The sequence below is a fragment of the Daphnia carinata genome, chromosome 5, assembly GCF_022539665.2.
Source record: "Daphnia carinata strain CSIRO-1 chromosome 5, CSIRO_AGI_Dcar_HiC_V3, whole genome shotgun sequence".
Lineage (NCBI taxonomy): Eukaryota > Metazoa > Arthropoda > Branchiopoda > Diplostraca > Daphniidae > Daphnia > Daphnia carinata.
This window is the reverse complement of record NC_081335.1, coordinates 4,597,811-4,620,720: the sequence shown is the minus strand read 5'-3', so window position 1 is coordinate 4,620,720 and position 22,910 is coordinate 4,597,811. Positions and strand designations below refer to the sequence as shown.

General features: G+C 41.3%; 4 protein-coding genes across 6 annotated transcripts; 1 reads left to right on the top strand and 3 right to left on the bottom strand.

Annotated features, from left to right (window-relative positions):
• Positions 1-389: 389 nt before the first annotated feature.
• On the bottom strand, positions 390-9,796 carry LOC130696862 (serine proteinase stubble-like). Of its 3 annotated transcripts, XM_057519988.2 has the most exons (10): positions 7,177-7,853; positions 3,739-3,836; positions 2,987-3,541; positions 2,186-2,860; positions 1,951-2,042; positions 1,769-1,875; positions 1,449-1,686; positions 1,290-1,349; positions 1,092-1,217; positions 390-978 (listed from the first exon to the last, which is right to left on the bottom strand). In XM_057519988.2, the coding sequence occupies exons 2-10, from the start codon at positions 3,827-3,829 to the stop codon at positions 820-822; spliced, it is 2,103 nt and encodes a 700-aa protein (XP_057375971.1). In that variant the 5' UTR covers positions 3,830-3,836; positions 7,177-7,853; the 3' UTR covers positions 390-819. The 3 variants fall into 3 exon arrangements, with proteins under 3 accessions (XP_057375971.1, XP_057375969.1, XP_057375968.1); XM_057519986.1 differs by lacking the exon at positions 7,177-7,853 and adding an exon at positions 9,663-9,796 and having other exon boundaries at positions 2,186-3,541; XM_057519985.2 differs by having other exon boundaries at positions 2,186-3,541; positions 7,177-7,854.
• On the bottom strand, positions 9,309-11,139 carry LOC130697047 (GDP-fucose protein O-fucosyltransferase 2-like). Its single transcript, XM_057520162.1, has 7 exons — positions 11,030-11,139; positions 10,849-10,960; positions 10,636-10,777; positions 10,438-10,558; positions 10,171-10,378; positions 9,663-9,966; positions 9,309-9,595 (listed from the first exon to the last, which is right to left on the bottom strand). The coding sequence occupies exons 1-7, from the start codon at positions 11,137-11,139 to the stop codon at positions 9,309-9,311; spliced, it is 1,284 nt and encodes a 427-aa protein (XP_057376145.1).
• Positions 11,140-12,380: 1,241 nt separating this feature from the next.
• On the top strand, positions 12,381-17,492 carry LOC130696696 (adhesive plaque matrix protein-like). Its single transcript, XM_057519790.2, has 4 exons — positions 12,381-12,432; positions 12,681-12,758; positions 12,851-12,882; positions 12,970-17,492. Exons 2-4 carry the CDS (start codon positions 12,713-12,715, stop codon positions 17,182-17,184), a joined length of 4,293 nt encoding a protein of 1,430 aa, XP_057375773.1. The 5' UTR covers positions 12,381-12,432; positions 12,681-12,712; the 3' UTR covers positions 17,185-17,492.
• A 1,378-nt stretch (positions 17,493-18,870) lies between these two features.
• On the bottom strand, positions 18,871-22,910 carry LOC130696544 (adhesive plaque matrix protein-like). The gene is made up of 4 exons (XM_057519625.1): positions 22,847-22,910; positions 22,576-22,651; positions 22,339-22,370; positions 18,871-22,202 (listed from the first exon to the last, which is right to left on the bottom strand). The coding sequence occupies exons 2-4, from the start codon at positions 22,616-22,618 to the stop codon at positions 19,110-19,112; spliced, it is 3,168 nt and encodes a 1,055-aa protein (XP_057375608.1). The 5' UTR covers positions 22,619-22,651; positions 22,847-22,910; the 3' UTR covers positions 18,871-19,109.

Genomic DNA, 22,910 nt, shown 5'->3' with positions numbered 1-22,910 from the left:
GATCGGGAGGCGAACGCAGGCCCTACCGCGTCGCAGTCGAACGCTGATCCCATTGTGCTAGTAGAAAGGCGGTAGAAGTTACTACGGGTAATGTATATAAATACCCTAAAGGATTTCAGTACCCCAGGGCTTCTGTGCAGCGTAGGTGTTTTCATGCAGGATCATATTTCTTTATTAACTGTAGTTTTCAGATGTTATTTTTTTTTTCGCAGTAAAACAATTGCCTATCACTTGAAGGTTGACTTCCTTCCAGTTTTTTCTTAGGAAATTTAACGAAATAACTACAGTATGTTTTAGATTTTCATCCATACAACGCCTCATCTAATAACTTCAAATTTTTCGAATCACACAGAACTTTTTCTTCACTTGAAGTTTAGAACAAATTGAGCACCATTATCTACACTATACAAATATATTAGATCCACAGCTTTAAAAAAAAAGGACCTCAACGAAAACATGAAAAAAAAACAATATTATGCAACCAACTGCAGTACACGAATATACAGGACGGGTTTCTTTAGACGTACACAAAGACGAGACACGAATTTGCAAAACGAAGACAGAAAAAAAGGAATTTTTCGTGGAAAAGAAATCAATAAATCGATGGAACAGTTTCGTTCCTAAATCAACAGTTGCCTCCTCTTTGGATCAATAGCACTGTTTAAAAGTTCAGCTTTCTTATTCTCGGCAGACCAGCTACGAATTAAGGCCAAATGATTAAGAAAGACTTGAAACAAACTGTCCCTTTCCGTTTCGACGCCATCGATTGAACACGACCAAGAATTTCATATATCACATTAACGGTTCAGGTGAAACTCTTCACGTCACGTTTTCTAGAATCCAGTTTGTAAATTTGGATATTCTGGTACAAACTCCAGGGAGATTGGCCTCAGCGCATCCAATGCCCCAACTGATAATGCCACCCAAGAAATATTTGCCATCACGGCCGCGTATCTGCAACGGGCCTCCCGAATCACCCTGTGTAAACAATTGTTCAATCGTTTATGTCTAGATCGTAACAAATGTAATCTACTGTTCGATTATGTCTAGATTACAGCAAATGTAATCTACTACTTTATGCCAATGGTTACCTGACAAGAGTCTCGCCCGCCTTCTTCGAATCCAGCGCACATGAAGATATCAGGAATGTATTCGTGACGTCCAGCTTTTAAAAACATGTCTTTGCATTTATCATTGCTGACAATAGGAACGGTAACCTGTTGGAAAACCATAATGGCGGAATAAAATTGATTTTGTCATAATGTTTTGAATTTTTAAAGCAAAAGTACCTGTTGAAGCATCGAAGGTAGCGTGCCACCTTCGGAGAGGCGCCCCCACCCGGTAACGGTCTGCCGGGAAAAAAAAACGCCAATTTAATTTAAACCAATACTTTTAAATACTTTTTTGAAATTGGTATCGGTAGATTTGAATAGAATTTGAATACTAACACCGTTTTGGCCGATTAAAGACTCGTCCGTGGCTGGCAGACAGATTGGCGCGATGTTTGGCTGAAATGTGATCGGCTCTTCTAGTCGAACCAAGGCAAGATCGTACTCGTAGGTGAAGAAATTGTACTTGGGATGGACGATCTTCTTGTTGACTCCCCGTTCAACAAATGGATATGGCTCTTGCACGGTGCTAAAGTCGAACTCTCCCATGCGCAGTCGAATTTGCGAAACGAGAAGACTATAGAACATAGTTGTTGACCCGTTAGGCTTATGCGCATAATCATACGTCACGTTCAACCAAATTTATCTAACTGACTTACTCTTCTACACAGTGTCCAGCTGTTATAACCCACAATTCGTTCAAGAGGGCTCCTCCACAACGGTGCGTGCTGGAAAATCCAAAAAAGGAAGTCCGCCTAACAGAAACCTGGCAAAAATGAAATATCATAAGACACGAAAATGGGAATGAGATTCTTTTTTAAATGAATAGTTTCTCAAGTACCTGCCACGGCCAAGACCCAAATTTCGAATTGTTGCCTCCCACTATTCTTTCTTCTCTGGTAACTTCTGCTAACATTGGAGGTACTCCGCATTCTGCAATGTAGAATAAAATAGAAAAACAAATCTGAACATAACCTCCCTCATTTTCCAAAACAATCTGTAGCCCTTTAACGGATGTTTCCGACCGACATTATCACGACATCAACAAAACAAGATAACGTTAAAATCTCACGTACCAATATTATAGGAGCTAGGAAGTGAGGTGACAGCCAAAGTTGGCTTCCGCGTGCTTTCCGTGCTGTTTTTGTGACTGGTCGGAGTTACGTTAGATTCAGGTTTGCGGCTTGAACTCTCAGTGCTAGTGGATGTAACCTCAACGGTTTCAGTCGAACTGGCTGAGACGGCAATGAACTCTGTGACGTCGATGTTTGGCTTAGTTACAAACGACGTCGTAACAGGTGAAACAGTGGAAGGTATCGTAGAGCTATCGAATTGCGTGCTCTGGGGTTCGGTCGATTCGGCTTCTGTGGTCGACAAAACGCCTGTGGTGACGTGGTGAAAATAGGGCTTATCAACGGGCTTATTGGTAGCCGAAGGAACGGTGATTTGAATATCAGCCGTGGCATTCAATTCATTGACGGAAGAATCGGGGAGCTCAACCAGTGGGGCCGATAAATTCGATTGGTTGGTTACAGGGGAAAGATGGGAACTTGGCACAGTTAATGCTACTAAAGCATCGGGATGCTGTAACGTCGTTAAAAGCTGTATGGTAGTTATTAAGGATTGTGCGGTGGTTGGTGACGAGGCTACGGGGACTGCAACCAGGTTAACAATGTTATTGGGTATCAGTAGATTGATTGACGGTGCAATTGGAGGTGCAGTGGCCAACGTCGGATTGGTAGGTTTGGTGGCTGTGGAAGAAACAAGCGCTTGGTTAGTTATCCCGGTCGCAACAGTCGGTATTGCAGCTCTGGGTGTGGTCGTCCGTCGATAGGGCTTAGGACGTAATTTGATATAGCCTAATGTGAGTTGGCTACCTGATGGCTTTGTCGTTGATTCGACAAATGGAGGCTGCGTGGACGAGGCTGCAATTGTAGTGGATGTCTTAGAGTCCATCAGTAGAGTTGTTCCATGCGTTGATGTAACTGTACTGGAACCTAAACTAGTTGTCGGTGCAAGTTCATTCGACAATGTAGCATCTGTCGACGTGTCAGTTGGTATTGTTAACGGCTGCACTGACGATGGTTTAGTTGTTTCTGTTTCAGTTTTGTTCGTGCTGTTGATTCTGGCTGGAACAACTGACGTTATGAGCGTCGTTAAAATGGATGGCGGGCTGGGAGTAGCTGCGGAGCTAATGTTTGTAGGCACGATTGGAGGTGGGTAATTGCTAGCCATCGTTGCTATCATTGACGACAACGATGGCTTGGGGAAAACATCGTTGTCCAGGTCGTGGGCACAACAACTACCGAACATGAATCGTTCCATGCACATTCCCAATGGTGTGCCTTCCGTCTTGACGCATTCCCAAACAAACATACACGTCCCTTCTTGTCCTTTCACATAACACGGTTTTCGGCTGATTTGGTAGCTAGCTGAGAATATCAAAGAAGACAAACGTTAATTAAAGAACGACCACATCAAGTGCCAAATCGTAATGATTTCAGTTTAGAAAATAAAGGGGTAGTTTGGATTTTCCAAAAATATTTTTAAAATCCTCAATAAAATTGTTTATGACTGAACTTTTGGATTTAATCAATAGGTAATGAGACGAGTGTCATGTTATACTCACGTGTTGTTAGATTGTTCGGTGTTTGACTGGCAGCGAAAACTAGAGGCAAAAACGAAAGCAGAAGTAACCCCATGCCAAATCGGAAATCCATCGCAAGTCTGGAAAAAAAAAATAAGTTTCAAATTACTCCAGGTACTGTAGGAAACAACGCATTGATTTCAAACGTAACTGCTAAGTATACGAACGAATCAAACGTGATACATTAAATGCCTTGAGTTATTCTAATACGACAGCCGGCGATGAACTTGCCGGCAGTTGTCGCCCAAGTAACAGTAAAGTAACGAATGTAGCCTATCTCAATCTCGATCGTTTGCTTCAATACCCAGCTGCTATATTTCGCCAACTAATCGCTCGTCCATTCGTTCCAGAACCGCAGGGAAACGCGCAAAGACAGACGGTCGCCATTTTGCTATTCAAACTGAATACGTGCAACATAAAAGGGCGCAAACTAAGGTTCATAATCACAAGGCGGGTTTGGTGTAAAATACTGCCAACCTAATTCTAACACAGCTGACGAATCTAGTTCCAAACTAAAGATCTAGGTTACTGCGGACCAACGTTCAAGTTGGCTTTTTGTCCGATCTACTTTCCTTTGTTAGCCATTGTCTCCAGATTTCGATACAATCACATCTTTGTTTCAACTTTTGTCGTGTAGCGGAAAAACGTTGGTGAAAGGTTGATTGACCTAATCAGCTGTTTAACAGTTAATCAAGGCACTGGTATAATCACAGAACAGCAAAGGTACTGATTGTTTGTTTTTTTCCGTTTGATTTCAAGGAAATTCTATCGCAACTACGTCCGCTTATTCATTTCATCTTAGTAGGCATTCTAAACAAAAAAAAGACAAACTTGCAAAAAGATTGGAAATGATGGACAATGACACTATTGCAAAAGAACCTGCCAGACTGTCAATTAGGTCGAGAGAAAAGAAGGAAAACTGGCATCACCTAGTTCCCCACAACAAAGGTGATGGAAATGTAGGTCACAACTCGCAACGGTGAAAGCAAACGAGCCAGCTGTTAACACTGAAATTTTTCTTGGGAAAAAAAAAAAGAAAATTGTGCGATACGTGCTTCGTGTAGTTCATTGGGCCAGAGAAAAATATGTGATTGTTTTTTTTTTCTTCCAAAGAAAAATATTTACGGAGGAAAAGGTTACGATAATTGCCCGTTGTACCCACCGTTACTCAAGCGGGTGTTCATGCCCTTAATCCATCAAACGATAGGATAGGCACTGTCTTTGTAATGACCAAAAAATCGTGATCCAATACGGTCGTCACTGATACCGTTAACACTGAACCGCAGCATTATAGGCGCCAGCCATGTGTTTCCAGTTGAACAAAAAAAAAGAAAAAGAAGTAGAACACCGGGTATCTGCTATTTCCTTCGGTTATGTGCTACCCTAAGACTTGCTACTGAGTCGAAATCACAGACCTCGAAACAATCATTTTTATTGCGCTAGTAAAAATAGCTGTCGATATTTTTTGGGGGGGAGGGAAAAAGAACTGTACATCTAGTAACTGGAACCATTAGCAAGAAACGAGAAGAAAAAAGCAAGGTAGCTAACAGTTATGCTAATCCTTTTTGCTTTTTGGACTTCCTCTCTGAGTAGAAGAATTGATGGAAATGGTCGATAAAACACAGCTAAGCTAGAACGTCCTAAAGATCTTTGAAATTCTTTTCAAAGTCAGACCCTTGTCACGATTGTTTCCTTTTTCTGCCGTTTGTCACATTTAAAAGTTTGTGAAAACGTGCATAACAGGTACTAAAGCTTTTCTATTATGCCAGTTTTTTCTCTTGAATTTTAACGTGTTGTAAAAAGCAAAAAGGGTGGCAGGTAAAAAGAAGAAGAAGAACGAGAAAGAAAAACAGGAAAGCCATGTAGGTCAAACCTACTGCGCCCTCCCTTAACTTCTTAAAGAGAAAGCGATGTGGCAGGTATGTAGACTCCGCCATATCCTTATAGAAAACACGACGTGAGCTAAATGAATCATCCGGATTTTTTTCTTTTCTTCATTTCTCCATAGCGAAAGCTAACATCCTCTTTAGCCAACCATCCGGGCTAGCAGGAACAAAAAGTTAAGAAACAGTTTTTCAAAATCGATATGAATACCGCCATACGAAAGAGACTTGCTCTTTCAAATTTTATGCGCTTTGGTACCCACGAAACGGTTGGACAAGTAGAGCCTCAAAACTCGTTAAATATTGTTCCATTCCAGTTGTAATAGATTGAAATAAAAAAAGATGAGTATAGAACGGTACTAGTGGGAATAACATGCCTCCCAAAAAACAAAATTCCAACGTCGGAATGTTTCGAAAAATATGTTTTGGTGAAGCGCATCCGAACTTTACGGTTAAAAAAGCACGTCGTTCAATCTAGATATTTTCTTCCTTATGTGGCGTGCTTTGTCTCGCTCCTGTTCATCGTATAGTGACTGCTGATAAGGGCTCGAAAAATAAATGCGAACCAGGAGACCATTCCAATCTCATAAATGATCTGTTCAATCTGGATGGATATCGTCAGCAACGCATGACTAGACGCCAACGTTTTTAGGAGCCATAAAAACTATGTACCCAAAACATAAGCACTGGGGGGAACTCTGTGCTAGCTAACTTAAAAAAAAAAAAAAACCGTAGTCAGCCTATGCGATGGAAGGAAAGACAACGGAACCGTGTAGAGCGGGCTGAGGTTTTATTTTGCCGCTGCTTTTTTCGATGCTGCTGCTGCTGCTGTGTGTATGTGTGGAAAGGAAGCGACAGCGGTACCGCAAACGGGCTTTGGTGAGTGACCCTCTAACCCGTTTACATCCTCCACCAGCGACACACGCGTTTCACGCGCATATTCGGGCCAGTGCTCACACGGAAGGGCAAAGAAGTCCTTGGAAAAAAAAAGAAAGAAAAGAAGAAGCGCCCTTGGAAAATTTCACCGCCTCCCCTACCGGTACTCGTTTTCTGATTGTTAACGAACCTCCCATCCTCCCGTTATTTTTTTGCTTTTATCATCCTCCGTCGTGGAACCATTCAAAATCTATCACAGCTATTTTCAACACTCTCCAAACGCAGAGCGCATTGTTCGATGCTATTTGTTGAACCGATCTGCTACCGACATTCTACAAAAGGATTTCTTCTGCCATGGCCCGACGATTAGCAACACATTTCGAGATTTTTTTTTGTTTTTCCTTATTCTTTTTCAGCCGTTTCCCCCGAGGAAGTGGCAAGGTGGTCAAAACATTTTCGCGCTATGTCTTCAACCAATCTCGACATCTTCAAAGAAAATGCGGGCTACCTTAATCGTTATAATAATGATGGATACGTTAGAAATACATGGATGCTTGGCGTGTTAAAAATAAAAGTCAATCGCTTCAAAAAAAAAAAAAAAATGGAAAATTTTTGTTTTCATTATCGTATCGCTATGTGGGCTAAATGTAAATGAACTTACCGGTTACCGAGGCGAGATCCTGAAAAATCGGTGTAACGAAATCCGCTAGGAAAGGCTTCACGCTTTTTCTTTTTTTTCAAAATATAATCAACTCACTCGAAGAATGTCGGCATTGTTTTTGTTTTAACCACTCGTATCGTATCGTGAACAACGCGTAGAAGAGGAAACACGGCGAGGAAAAAGTGGGTAAAAACAACAAATGTGAAGACGAGTTAGGATAAATCTAAAGCACAGCTCCAGTTTTTTTCTTTTTCCGATTTTTCAAAAAAACAAAAAACAACGGTACTCCTTCTGCTGTTCCAGATTTCTCCTGTATTCCGAAAAAAAAAATCCCGCCCCAAATGCACAAGAGCCAGGAAGAAGGCAACCAGAAGCGAAAAGAAGTAGCAAATGATCAGAATAAAAACGTGACCCTACAAAAACCATTGACAACTATCACAGCACGGTTGCGGTACAAACAGACAATGCAAACTTGTCTGTAATGTCATGCACGGTTACGCACGTCATTCCTTCCTTGTGTATGTATATTTTCAGCAAAAAAAAAAAAAGATTATGCGTTTTGGCGTGGCGAGCACCCAACTGAAGACACAACGACTAACACAACTGACTCGTATCACCGTGCAGTTCTACAGGTGGCACACGAAGGACTCGAGCATGCGACCGCACGGCACCTAGTACCGCTCACTACTGGAACGAATACTAACTGGGCACACCGTCTACAGGCAAACGGTGAGTCTCAGAAATCCACTACGAGCTAGAGGGGAGAGCCCTTTACTACTCAAACGCGACCCACAAAAGAAAAAAAAAACGAAGGGAGAAAGCTTTCGATAGACCCCCCCTGGCTATTGGAAAACAACGTTTCTTCAAACATTTTCTCCAACGCGTTTTTCTTTTTTTTTTTCCCATTTGGGTCCGTTTCCTACATCGATGATAAATGCTTTCTCGAATTTCTAACCAGGTGGCGATCAGGTGCTTAATTCAGTTGCTAATATTTTTTGTCGTTCGCATCCTTTTTTTTTTTTTGCGGTATAATTGAGCATGTGAAGCAGAGCACATTTCGCGGAAACTAGTCCTCCTTCATTTCTTTAACCCCATAATCTGCATCACCGCTTTACACTGTAATGCATTCAGCCCCATTTTATATGCATTACTAGCCCTAGTCCCCCCCCCCCACTCGCCAACCATCGGAAAAGAAAACAGGTAAAAGCTACACGTTTTGTTTGTTGAACACACGAAAAAAAGAAATTATAAAATAGGTTAAAAGAAAAAAGGTTTTTTGGTAGGACACGAATAGAAAATATTTGAAATTGCGCGCTGGGCATAGGTAATGCAGGGCTTTGAAATATCGGAAGAGAATAAGGAGGTCAACTATCTTTCTCGCTCTAATTAACGTGCAGACATTAATGTACGTTGGTCTTGTGGTTAAGCCATAAGAAGGCACATCAAAGAACAAATAACTAAAGGTTAGCTACGTTACACGACCTTTGCTATTGTTCACTTTTAGACTGGCTTTAGTTAACAAAGCTTTCATTAGCACTCGTAGTTTGTTAACATGAATAGCAAAACCTGTGCAAAACCAGAGTGAAAAATTCATATTATTAGCAGAAGGTCGTGTTCCAGAAGACAACCTTCAATTTAAACATGCACGATAACAAAGTGAATCACTCCCAATTAAAGAAAATTTGTTTAAATGGCCGAAAAAGTATGTTGAATATGGGTTGGACTATCACTGTCAAAGCTACTAGGTTAAATCCATAAAATAAAACTGTTCAAATTTAAAATATTTGCTGTTGCCTTGAAGTACAAAAATATAAATCTAACATCAGAAAGACTACCATATGGTAAATGACGTATTAATAACCTGAGAGGATGTCAGTACCGTTAAAATGTACAAGATATGCTAGGTAAATAAAAGTCTGTCACTTACGTGCTCAAGAACTTAGTAAAAAGAAAACATGAGAGAGCATACAAGTCGTCTACCACGTTCTGGTCGTGGTCTTCTACTATTTAGGTCGTTTTCTATATTGACATTATTAATACACATCGAGGTTCCCACGGGTGACAGTTTTCGAAGAAAATGTACCATTTGCTGCGACAAACACGTGAAAGCTGCGCCGTTTATTGTGTTCAATTCACATAACTTTTTTCCACTTGGCTGGCTGTTCACAAGAATTACTGCCATCAGCACAAAAGCGGTTGAATGTCGAATTGGATGGGAAACCCAATATTTCTCGCTCCTCTTGTATGCGGAACGAAAACGTCGATTCAAACGACCCAATAAAATGCCTCGCTCTGGAGCAAATGATTTGTTCAACGATGGCTACTCCTCCGTCAAGGATCTCCTTGCGGGTTTCAAAACTGGGCAAATAAAGAACCAATCGAAACTTGGGAGACAAGTAGCTTCGCAATTTTTCCATTTCTAATAGAAACGCCGGAATGAAATTCACGATTCCAACCACAAAAAAATAAGGAAAGACTGACAGTACCTTGATTAGTTCCATCACTGGCGACGAATATAGTTTGAAGATCTAGAAGTAGGGCAATTTTTTCTAGCTGCTTTGCGGCGAATTCTAATGAGGGAACATCGTTGGCTCTCCCGTAAAGAAAATCTTGTCTCCTCAAATGCCCACACACGTAGTTTCCACCTTTCGCTTTAAGGTCGACACTTTCATCTCTCCAATCACTCGGAAGCAACGTAGCGTCACTTTCATCATCGGATTGAAGGAATTCACGTCGGAATTGATTGGCCAAGGAATAAAGATGATCTGAATATCGCATACTCCTTCGAGCCTGTTTATAGAAAAAATGAATCAATTAATAACCCTATTAGCTTCATTTTATGACATCTGAACACCAATAAAATACAACGAAAACATCTATCTTATAAATGTGGTAGCGGTACGTAAGCAATAAAGCTCAACATTTGTGGAAGACACAAATGTGTGTTTAACGATTAACGATTCTTTAAGTGCTGAACACAAGAACTATATTTACCTTCCAATAATCGACGCCTCCATAGTCATCATGTAGAGGAATCTCCCCTCTGTCAATCATAACCATTTTTCCAGCTGATTTGGAATCCTTTGAGAGTATTGGCAAAAGTTTCTCATAGTGGCCTTGGAACGAAAGGCAGCTGACATTTTGGGCCTCAATATTTTCATGCCCCCAGAACCAGCCCTTTATCACCCCACTCTTTGTCTCCCTAATGATGCAAGTATTTGACAATAGATGTTTTTTTATTTGAGAAACAGCATAACTTACCAGTAGGGTGGTTTTTGTATGCATTTTTCGAACTTGTATTTTTCTTCCCATTTCCCATCATTCCAGCCATCCTGAAAATGTTGCAAATAGATGAGCTTGTTGATCTGCAATGTCTTTTTTTCTATATCACAGCAATAGTAATTCACAATAATTACATTATGTAACAATGATTAATCTTTGGAAACTATTTATACTAACCAGATAATAGATCGGAAAGCTCCTTAACAGTTACATACTTGACAAGGCTCTCCACATTAAAGAACTTTTTCCATGGAAGTTTGAGCTGTTCTCCAATGTCTTTAGATTTCCAATGAGGGAGTGGACCCCACGGTGGTAACACCTGTAGCATAGGCAATGTAATGTTTACATTTATTGCAGATTATATCGTCAACCATCTCTAAATTGGCTTACCAAAACCCAGTCCCCATGCTGCTGGAGCTTTTTTACGAATACTGCTATCCGTATGTAAACATCACGACGTAAATTAAATCCTTCGGCAGGATTCAAATCGTACATCAAGTAACTGTCAATCAAAGTAAAGTATAAGTTTATTATAGCTTATGTAACATCCTTTCATTGAAAACGCGTATACTTCCGGCCAGGGACTACTCCACGATCGCATACTTGCGAAGCCTGTAATTTTACGACATTAAATACAACCAGCGCAACAAAACTAATGTGCAAACGCACTGGTATTATCATCATGCGCACAATTGTTCTTCTGCTAGGTGGGTACAGTGGGAGTGGTTAGCGGCAACGACGATGCGAGGCGCTAGAGGCGCTGCAAGTCAAAAAATTTTCACGGTTAATCTTCAGTTAACTACTTTATTGCGTGAAAGCTGATTTCAATTTCGCTGATGTTGCAGTCAACAGCATCAATTACATGTCGTCACACCGGATACGGTCTCCAAGCCGGCGCTTGAACATGAAGCAATAATATCACAACATTTAAGGATAGAGGGTACTTCACAAACGAGTAATAGAATAACGATTCTAGTTCCGTTGTGTGGTTGCATGTATTGCACCTTTAATTGAAAATGAAAGCTACGAAAAAAGTATAGCTTATTTAGTATTACATATTGTGGGTATTGATCAGATTGTAGTCAGATATGGTTGTGACTGATTTGGAGAAACCCATCGAGTACTAATCAGCCGGTAAAAAGTGGTTCTTTTTTGTCCAATGTATTCGATCGTGACATGTCTTTCTTGTGGTCTACCGACTGGGACGATACTCTAGCATATTAAAACCAAATGGCCGCTAGCCAGCCTACGGAAACAGTCGATTGATATTTTGCAATCCAATTGCAATCCAAACTTTTCCATTACTTTCACGTGGTCATCCGTAATTTCGACCAAGAAATCAACCGTTATACATAGGAAATTATTGAGCACTTTCATCAGTTGCGCGGTGGGTTTGACGACCAATTAGCCTACAACAAAAAAAAAACAATTACACGACCATTTGGACAAGTAAAAATGATTGACTATTTCGCAATAAAAAGTCCAGTCCGTTGCTTAGAAACAATGGATATTATTAAATACTGGATTTTTTCGTTAAATTTGGATGCCAGTTTAGTTAAGGGCCTTCTTCTGATACATAACATGGTACTTTTATTGCAACCAGAATTTTTATTTCGTCAACTTTTTACGAAATCTGGAATTGTATCAAACCCGAGTTAGTGCAGTTAAGCAGTTCGATAGCACGGTCTTCACATTTTTCGACAACGTAGCGATTTTTACGTAAATTTACATGCATTTGCACCCACCACACTGTAGGAAGAAAGTGTGGTTGGGTTCAATATCTTTCTAAGGGCAGAATGCTGACGGGCATCAACAAAAAATCGACAGTTCTTCCCCATCACCAATCTCCAGCAAATGCACTACTTTCATTTTGAGCAAGTATAAGAATCAGTTGGACTGTCGATATGGAGTCACATCAGTTCCAGAGCTGATTGAAAGAAGTGTAGTGTAACAACACCTGAGTACAAGGATTAAGTAAGTTTTGTGATAAGTTCAAAAATGCTATCCCATCTACTTCTACGTTAAACTGTTGTAGACTGTGGAAAACCTTTTGAAAAAAGCTTACATTAGCATTTACTGCAATTATTCTAATAACATTAACAGTTTGTTGAGCATGAGTGATGTTTACCTGTTTTTCTCGTGGTGATTTCGCGTTGCAAAATGTTTACCGTGTTGAGATTTTTCATCTAGTAATACTGCATTTGTATTACATTCTTTTACAGATATAATCTTCTTCGGTTTAAAGAAATCAAAAATGATCATAGCGAAAAAATCTTTGATTTTCTCCGTCTTACTCGTGGGTAAGCGCTTCGATTTGAAATTGTGTTAATTGATGTTCAGATTTTTATTGTTGAATGGATACGATGATAAAGAATTTTTTTTTTTTTTGCAGGAATACTTGGAGTCACAGAAGTTGTTTCAATCGTAAGTTAATAATCAACAAATGTTCTTCAGAAAAATTCAGAGTGAATTTCATTCAGAAACTTATGCTTATACTTATACTTGATTTAGAAAAAAGGAAAAGGTCGCCGTTTACAGCAAAGACCTTTCGCTCCTGCCTACCACAATGTCCCATTTTCACAGCCACGTATTCCATCTTATCACACTATCCCAAGCAGTTATCCGACACCTCCGGCATTACGACAGCCACCTGCGCGTCCTGTAGCTCCAAGGCCTGGAATAGTCGTGTTTGGTGTTGGGCCACAATCTCTTCAAATCCCGAATCACTACTCCAATTATGCTCCAGCTCCTCAACAAACCAAACCAATCGTTCCTGCGCCAGCATACGCTCCAGCCCCTCAACAAACCAAACCAATCGTTCCTGCGCCAGCATACGCTCCAGCCCCTCAACAAACTAAACCAATCGTTCCTACGCCAGCATACGCTCCACCAACTGCAGTGGTGACCAGGACTCCACCTAGAAATCAGCCTGCCATATCGAATTATGCGCCACCAGTCCACTATCAACAAACCGTTGAACAGACAAGATACCATTCCCAACCAATTCAGCCAACTTACCCTGTTCAATCCCCACAGTATGGAAACAGGTATCCGGTAGCCCAACCAGGGAACTATCAACAACCCAGTGCGCAAGTGGTGGCTGTTTCAGCACCAATCCCTGTCACCAAGCAACAAGTGAGCATTCCAACCTACGTTGCTCCAGCCAAGTCTACCGTTTATGGATCAGCCTACGTAGATAATTCGGCAAGCTATCACGCTTCAGACTCTTACACAAGAGGAGAAGCTTCAAAGCCAGTAGAATCCATTCCGGCATCGTACCAATCACCAGCCAAGCACCCGCAGGAAAATTACGGAACTGCGCCAACGGTATCATACATTTCAAACCCTACCGCAATCTATACCGAAACGAAAGCAAAGCAATCAATTGGGGCTTATGCGATTGAAACCCCAAAAATAAAGGAAAGTCAATCTTCTTATTCGACTCCTGCACCCAATGTGAAGTATTCTACGGAAGTTCCCTATTCCACTATTGAATCCAAACCAACAAGTGGTTCCTACGACAAACATTCTAACTCAGAAAAATCTAAGGCAGACAAGGATCAGTACAAGAAACCCGTTTATCCAGCTTCGCAATCCTATAAGGAAACAGAGTCTCTGTCGCATGGCGAAAAGAAGAAAGAAATTGATTCTTCATCTCTTCCTTATTCCAAAGTGGAAGCGAAGCCGGTGAGCCAACCTTCTAAGCAGGATGAGTACAAGGTATCAAAGCAAGAAGATAGCAAACTGAAGGCACCTGCTTACTCTATAGCCGAATCCCACAAAAAAGCAGAGTATAAAGAAGAGAAGAAAGAACAAGTATCAGTGTACGCTAAATCGGAAACCGCAAGCAAGGACCAATCGTACCAGTCGCATACACAAACTGAGAAAACTTACGACAATAAAGATAAGCCGCAGACTTCGGCTTACCCAACCTCGCAAACCTACAAGGAAGAGGATTCTAAGTCGTACGGCGAACAGAAAAAGAAAGTGGAAGAGTCAAGTCTTTCTTATTCCGCAGTGGAATCCAAACCTGAGATTGAATCTTCCAAGCAAAACGCATACCAATCATCAACCGAGGACAAGGTAAAGGTATCTTCTTACCCTACATCCCAGAAGTACAAGGAAGTAGAATCACCAAAAGAAGTCCAGGATTATAAGGAACAAGATCATGCAGTTTACCAACCAACATCCGCAAGCGAATCTTATGTGAAAAACTCAGATTCGTACAAGGAAGAAAAACAACCCAAGAAACCAGCCGCTCCTACACACTCCTACAAGACGGTCGAATCCCAATCAAAACCTGAGGACGACAAGAAACATTATAAAGCGGAACATATCCCATCAAAACCAGCATCGGTTCCATCTTACAAAACGTATCCTAGCATTGCGACAGTTACACAAGAGCCATCCAAGTATCACGAGTCTAAGACGTACGAGCCAAATTATCCTTCTGGTTATCCAGCCCCGAATGCACCAGTAAAAGAAGTCAATTCCTATTCCAAACCTAACTTAGATGAAACAAACCTTCCGTCGCATCAGTATTCTACGAGTTACGCAACCACCACGAAAGTCCCGATCATTCAGAGCGAAGACAAGGTGAAGGTTTCTCCATCCCAAGATTACAAGGAAGTGGAGTCGCAAAAAGATATCCAGCATTACAAGAAGCAAGAATCCGCCGTTTACGACCACAAACCCGTAAGTGACTCTTACACGAAACATTCAGCCGCTTACGTAGAAGAGAGTCAGCCTCAAAAACCAGTTATTTCAGCTACGCCATCTTATAAGAAAGACGATTCTGCGCTTAAAACCGAGTACAAACAGAAACATTATGAAGCTGAGTATAGTTCGTCAAAACCTGCGTCTGTTTCGACGTATGACAAGCCCATCAGCACTTTGCTCGTTACGGAGGAAACATCAAAGTACCATGAGACGTACCCAAAGGCGTACGAAACAAAGGATCTATCTGTTTCTCAAGCACCGAAGTCTTCATTGAAAGAAGTTAACACCTATTCCAAGCAAAAGTCCGAGGGTGAATCAAACCGTTACAGTTTGCCCGTCTATTCTACGACGACTTCTCGGCCGTTACATCACTATTCCACGGAATCCACAGCTACCAGGAAAGTCCCCACAATTCCGATCGAAGACAAAGTTAAGGTTCCTGCTTATACTCCATTTAAGAACAACAAGGAAGTAGAGACACTAAAGGAGGTCCAGGATTACAAGAAGCAAGAAGCTGCCGCTTACGAACACAAACCTGTTGGTAACTCTTACATACAACATTCAGCTTCGTACGTAGAAGAAAGTCAGCACCCAAAACTAGCTGTTTCTACTTCAGTATCACACAACAAAGACGAATCTCAACCAAGTTCTGAGTACAAACAGACACATTATGAAGCGGAGTACAGTCCGTCAAAAGCTGCGCCTGTTCCAACTTACGAAAAGTACCCCAGCACTTCTGCAGTTACACAAGAGCCATCCAAGTATAATGAGTCAAACTCGAAGGATTACGAATCAAAGTATCCGTCTGTTTCTCCAGTGAACAAATCTCCAGTACAAGAAGTAAATACCTCATCTAAACCAACGTCAGATGAATCAAAACATCACAATTTACATGCCTATTCCACAACGACTTCGTTCCCTTCGTATCACCATTCAACGGGCTACACTACCACCACTAAAGCCCCTGCAATTTCTTACGAAGACAAACCGAAGACGTACTACACTACTACACCCAAATATCAAGAGTACTCCACGTCTGCGAAAGTTGTAACATACAACCCTCCAGCATACAAAAGTACAGTCGAGTACGCACCAGTTGCGACTACTCCAAGGCAAAACGAAGATTATAGGGAACAATACTCTTCGGAGAAGGACACACACACAAAGGCAGGCGCACCTGTTGCAGTTGAAACATCTTACGGAACTCCAACCCCAACGGCAAATTACAATGTGAAGGCAAATGATCGAGTTTACGTTGTAGCCGAGCCAGATAACACCGCAGAAACTTACCAGAAGAAAGAGCCTGTGCCATCCTATCCGTCTTACCCCAATCCATCGGTGGATGAAAAATTGTCATCCGATAAACAAGTTGTGAATCAATACGGCCCAAGCGATCGTGGCTATAATAGCGAGTCATCCGACACAGCAAACAAGCCAAGCTACGAAGGTCGATCTGCTTCTTCATCCGCCTCTGATCTTCCGACATATAACCGTAAACCCATCAAAGAAGCCGATTCACTTACCAGCACAGTAGAAGGGGCAAAGAACTCCGGCAGTTACAGCCACGATGGCGTTAAGGGTGACTACTCTGCCATTCCAGGAAAACCTGAAATTGATTATCCCATTTATTCAGAGCTTCCCAATAACAAGTTTAACTGTTCTGAACAACAACTACCTGGGTATTATGCTGATACATCTGCCCGTTGTCAAGTGTTTCACATTTGTTTGGGTGATCGTCAATGGAGCTTCCTCTGCCCTAATGGAACGATCTTTAGCCAACAGCACTTTGTTTGTGTCTGGTGGTACGACTTCGACTGCTCAAAAGCACCAGCTCTTTTTGAACTCAACGAGAAATTGTTTATCATTCCTTTGGCGAAACAAGCCCTTGATTACGGAGCTGAACAGCGCACAAAACCTTCAAACAGTGAAAATTCGGAAGGAACAGGTAAACAGTACGACGAACTCACTAACCAAAAAGAAAGACCGTTCTCACCAGGCTCGTATTAAGTTTTCCGCCCAAAAAGCCCCCGAAAAAGTCAAAGAGAATTCTTTTATTACGTACAGATGAAACTACAAGATCGTTAATGAGCCTCTTATTCTTCTGAAACATAGCAAAGCCCTTCTCATGCGAAAATGAAATATTTTTCAACTGGAACAACTATACAATTTGAAATGAGTTTAACCGCTGTGTAATAGATAGATCACCTTTGCCTGTATAATGTCAATCAAGTCTGTTGGTGTAAAAATCACCTAGCAAAATGAGAAGCTGAAGAATTTATGGATTTCATTTGTATCGATCGAGTTTCTTGCATACGTGTTCCATCTTTCTATATGTAAATGTTATTCATGTGTACATTACTTCAGATTTTAAATAAACATTTTCCATCTTACATTCAGCACATACTTATACACATAGCATATACACACGTAACAGCGAAACGCACGAATAATTGTATTTTACTCCGGTTTGCGGTACAATTCTATTTGCCCTAAACCTCTAGTGTTTTTCAAAAGCTTTTTCTAAATTGGAAGATGCTAAAATGTGAACCTGCAATAACCTGAATGAATAACCTGCTGTGTCCCCTACAAGAAGCGCTCGCATCATTCACTTCTAAATGAATTCTTTCTTCTTCGTTGTGTTCGTTTTTCTCTTCGGTAGGTAGGTTAGGAAAAAAAAAAAAAAAAAAGGTATCGAAGAGGGTCACATCACTCGATGATAAGCTGCCTGCATCCACGAACCGTCTCTCAGGCCATGGGGAGAACTTACGAACAACCTACAAGTTCCGATTACCCCTTCTCTACCTCAGTTTTTTGGGTCGATCTTCAAGGTAGTGAACAGTACTACAGATCGATAGCCTGGCAAGGCTTTTTGTGCCATTTTTAGCCTGGCAAGGCTTTTTTTTGCCATTTTTAGCCTGGCAAGGCTTTTTTTTTGGTGCGCCATTTAGCCCCTTTATAGTAGGCATGGCTCTTCTTTTTTCTTTCTTCTTCTTTTCTCTCTTCTTCTTTTCCCTCTTCTTGTTTTTCTTTCTTCTTCTTTTCTTTCTTCTTGTTTTTCTTTCTTCTTGTTTTTCTTTCTTGAAGGCGTAGAATCTTGCGTATCTTGAATGATGAATTGGTGGGAAAGGGAGGGAGGGAAATTGGCGCTGTCGGGACTTGAACCCGGGGCCCTCAGAATGCGAAGCGAAGGTGGTAACCACTGTGCCAGGACCGCACATCCTAAACAAATTTTGCTTTGGGTGTGACCATTGAAATAGGTAGCTTAGGCAGCAGTGTAATAATGTAGTATGGCACTATGGCTTAGTATACGGCTGCCATGCTGATTTCACGGGTTCGACTCTAAGTTTTTATATTAATTTGAGTTCGCATCTTTGTTGTTATATTAGTTATTATTATTTATTATTATTTTTTAATACTATTATATTGTTTATATTATTTTTTTTACGTTTAGCAACCCACCAGCTATTACTGCCCGTCGGCTTACGTGCTGTCACCCGTTATAAGCAAAGCCCGCAACTTTCCCTTTACGGGCTTTGCTTAGTCTTTCAAAAGATTCCATTTTTTATTTTTATTTACGGCATTATTAATCTTATACGCCAGAATCGCTTTACGTAAAACTCGGCTATAATATAGCAGCCGTGAGATTCTTTATTTTAGCACAGTACCCTAGATTAAATACAAAGACGGTTTGCGTTACAAGGTATAAACTGTTTATTTAAAATCTGAAACAATGTACAGAGTAGTAACATCTATATAGTATATGATGAATGCTTTACATAAGGAAAATAATTTCAAGACGAAATCGTTCCAAAATGATTAAAATCTTTTGCGTTATTACGTCGCTTCTGCGTCTCACTTCCTTCACTGAACATCCACCTGACGCATTTTACCTGTTTTTCCAGATTTTCTTAGCTTCAACATAGCGAGAGAGCTTAGTAAGCGCCTGAAGTTGTTTCCTTCTTGTTACTTAATGGATCGTACCGTTTACCTGTTTCTTCCAAAGTTTCAGTGGCTACAGCCTTTGCGCGTTGCTCACCTTCGTAATCGAGGGCTTGTTGCGTCGATGGAATGACAAACAATTTCTCGTTGAATTCATAAAGAGCTGGTGCTTTCGAGCAGTCGAATTCGTACCACCAGACGCAGACAAAATGCTGTTGGCTAAATATCGTTCCATTAGGGCAGAGGAAGCTCCATTGACGATCACCCAAACAAATGTGAAACACTTGACAACGAGCAGATGTATCGGCATAATATCCTGGAAGTTGTTGTTCGGAACAGTTAAACTTGTTATTCGGCAGCTCTGAATATATGGGATAATCAATTTCAGGTTTTCCTGGAATGGCAGAGTAGTCACCGTCAACGCCATCATGACCGTACTTGCCGGAGTCCTTTGCACCTTCTACTGAGGTGGTGAGGATATCGGCCTCTTTGGTTGGCTTACGGTTATACGCCGGAAGATCAGCGGCGGATGAAGAAGCAGGTCGACCTTCGTAGCTTGACTTGTTTGATGTGCTAGATGATGCGCTATTGTAGCCACGACCGCTTGGATCATATTGATTCACAACTTGTTTGGCGGATGACAATTTTTCATCTACCGATGGATTGGGGTAAGACGGATAGGATGACACAGGCTCTTTCGTCTGGTAAGTTTCTACGATTTCATCTTGCTCGGATACAACGTAAACTCGATCATTTGCCTTCGCATTGTACTTTGCCGTTGTGGTTGGAGTTGCGTAAGATTTTTCAATTACAACAGGTGCCTTTGTGCTTGTATCCTTCTTCGAAGAGTATTGGTCCCTATAGTCTTCTTTTTGGGTCGATGTGGTCGCAGCTGGTGCGTACTCGACTGTACTTTTGTATGCAGGAGGTTGCTGTGTTACCACTTTCGCAGACGTGGAGTTCTCTTTATATTTGGCTGTAGTGGTGTAGTATGCCTTTGGTTTGTCTTCGTAAGAGATTGTGGATGCTTTAGTAGTGGTCGTGTAGCCTGTTGAATATGATGGAGATGATGTTGTGGAATACGCTGGCGAACTGTAACTTTTTGATTCATCAGACGTTGGTTTGGAATAGGTATTTACTTCTTTAACTGGAGCCTTGGTCGCTGGAGAAACAGACGGATACTTGGATTCGTACGTCTTTGAGTTTGACTCGTGATACTTGGATGGCTCTTGTGTAACTGACGAAGTGCTTGGGTACTTTTCGTAAGTTGGAACAGCTGCAGCTTTTGACGAACTAGGCTCAGCTCCATAATGTTTCTGTTTGTAGTCAGAATTCGAATCGTCTTTCTTGTAAGGCGCTGAAGTGGAAACAACTAGTTTTGGGTACTGACTCTCTTCTACGTAGGAAGCTGAATGTTTCGTGTAAGAGTCACTAACAGGTTTGTTTTCATAAGAGGTGGATTCTTGCTTTTTGTAATCCTTGACCTCTTTTACTGACTCTACTTTCTTGTCATCGTTGGATGCGGAATAAGTAGGAACCTTTGCCTTGCCTTCTGTTGATGTTTGGTATGCATTTTGCTTTGAAGATTCAATGACAGGTTTGGATTCCACTGCGGAATAAGAAAGGCTTGGCTCTTCCACTTTCTTCTTCTGTTCGCCGTACGACTTAGCATCCTCTTCCTTATAGGATTGCGTTGTTGAGTAAGCTGGAGTCTGCGGCTTATCTTTGTAGGATTGCGTGGTTGAGTAAGCTGGAGTCTGCTGTTTATCTTTGTTGGCATAAGATTTCTCAGTTTGTGTATGAGACTGGTAAGACTTGCCCTTGTTTATGGTTTCCGATTTAGTGGAAGAGATGGACGGCGAGTAGACTGATACTTCTTCCTTTTGATCTTTTTGGTACTCTCCTTTTTTATGGGAATCGGCTGTAGGATAAGCAGGGGCCTTCGCTTTACTATCTTCTTGCTTTGACTCCTTGTACTCATCTTGCTTAGAAGATTGGCTCACCGGCTTCGCTTCCACTTTGGAATAAGGAAGAGATGAAGAATCAATTTCTTTCTTCTTTTCGCCATACGACAGAGACTCTGTTTCCTTATAGGATTGCGAAGTTGGATGAACGGGTTTCTTGTACTGATCCTTGCCGGCCTTAGATTTTTCTGAGTAAGAATGTTTGTCGTAGGAACCACTTGTTGGTTTGGATTCAGTAGTGGAATAGGAAGCTTCCGTAGAATACTTAACTTTGGGCGATGGGGTTGAGGAATAAGATTGACTTTCCTTTACTTGTGTGGTTTTCTTCCCATAAGCCTCCGTTGATTGCTCTGCTTTCGTTCCAGTGTAGGTTGCGGTAGGCTTTGAATTGTATGAAGTCGTTGCAGTAGTTCCGTAATTTTCCTGCGGCTTTTTGGACGGGGATTGGTACGATGCCGGAACGGATTCTACTGGCTTTGAAGCTTCTCCCCTTGTGTAAGAGTCTGATGTGGGATAGCTTGCCGAATTATCTCCGTAGGCTGATCCGTAAACGGTGGACTTTGCTGGAGCCACGTAGAATGGGACGCTCTCTGGCAATTTAGGGACAGGGACAGATGCTGGAACAGCCACCACTTGCGCGCTGGGTTGTTGATAGTTTCCTGACTGGGCTGCTGGAATCTTGTTTCCATACTGTGGGGATGGAGCAGGGTAAGCCGGTTGAATCGGTTGGGAATTGTACTTCGTTTGTTCAACGTTTTGTTGATTGTAGGCTGGTTGTGCGTAAGTAGATGTAGCCGGCTGGATCCTAGGTGGAGTTTGGGTCGCCATTGGAGTTGGTGACGCGTACGCTGGCCCAGGAACAGCTGGTTTAGTTTGTTGAGGGGCCGCAGCATAACTGGAGTAGTGATTCGGAATTTGAAGGGAGTTTGGTCCAACACCAAACACAACTAGTCCAGGCCTCGGCGCAATAGGACGGGCAGGTTGTTGTAATGCTTGAGGTGTCGGATAACCGCTTGGAAGGCTGCGATAAGACGGACCTTGTGGTTGTGCAACTGGGATAGGGTTGTTCTGATAGGCAGGAGCCAATGGTCTTTGCTGTAAACGACGACCTTTCCCTCTTCTCTGTAATGAAAATTAGTTGGAATAAGAATGAAGTAAGATAAAGATCAGGATTCGTAATTTAATAATTGGCTTTAAAATTAAACTGATTTTTGGGATGTTTCACTGGTGTAAAGGTAATTACTGATTTAAAACTTACGGTTGAAGCTACCTCTGCAACTCCAAGTATTCCTGCAATTAAATAAATTTTTGTTATTAAAATTTCCGTAACGCGGTCCAAACTCACAAACAAATAACAGGAACTCTCATTCCTTTTGCAGTCCGTGAACGTTAATTACTTATAGTTGTAAAAATAATTTTGATAAAATGGCATCAGAACATTTCAACACAATGATACTATTTGTTAGTGTCCACTTAAAAGTAATGTGAATCTTACCCAAGAGCAAAACGGAGAAAACCAATGACTTCACTACGATCATTTTCTCGGATTAGTCAAAGACGTTTGTATAAACCTGTACACAGAAAGATAATTTCAATATTAGGCAAGCTAAAAAAGAGCAAATAAATTTTCCAAATAAAAAAATAATACTACACATCAAACTAGCAAGCAAATATTTAGCTGTTTCGTTGAAACCAGCCGCTAAAAATGTTGAATGTTTGAAAAACCGAAACTGAAGTTCAATGTTTTTTTACTCAAAAGAACTTACCTTATATTTCACTCTATTGACAAGTGCTGTGACACTGCACTTCTTCGTTTGAGCTCTGAAAGCT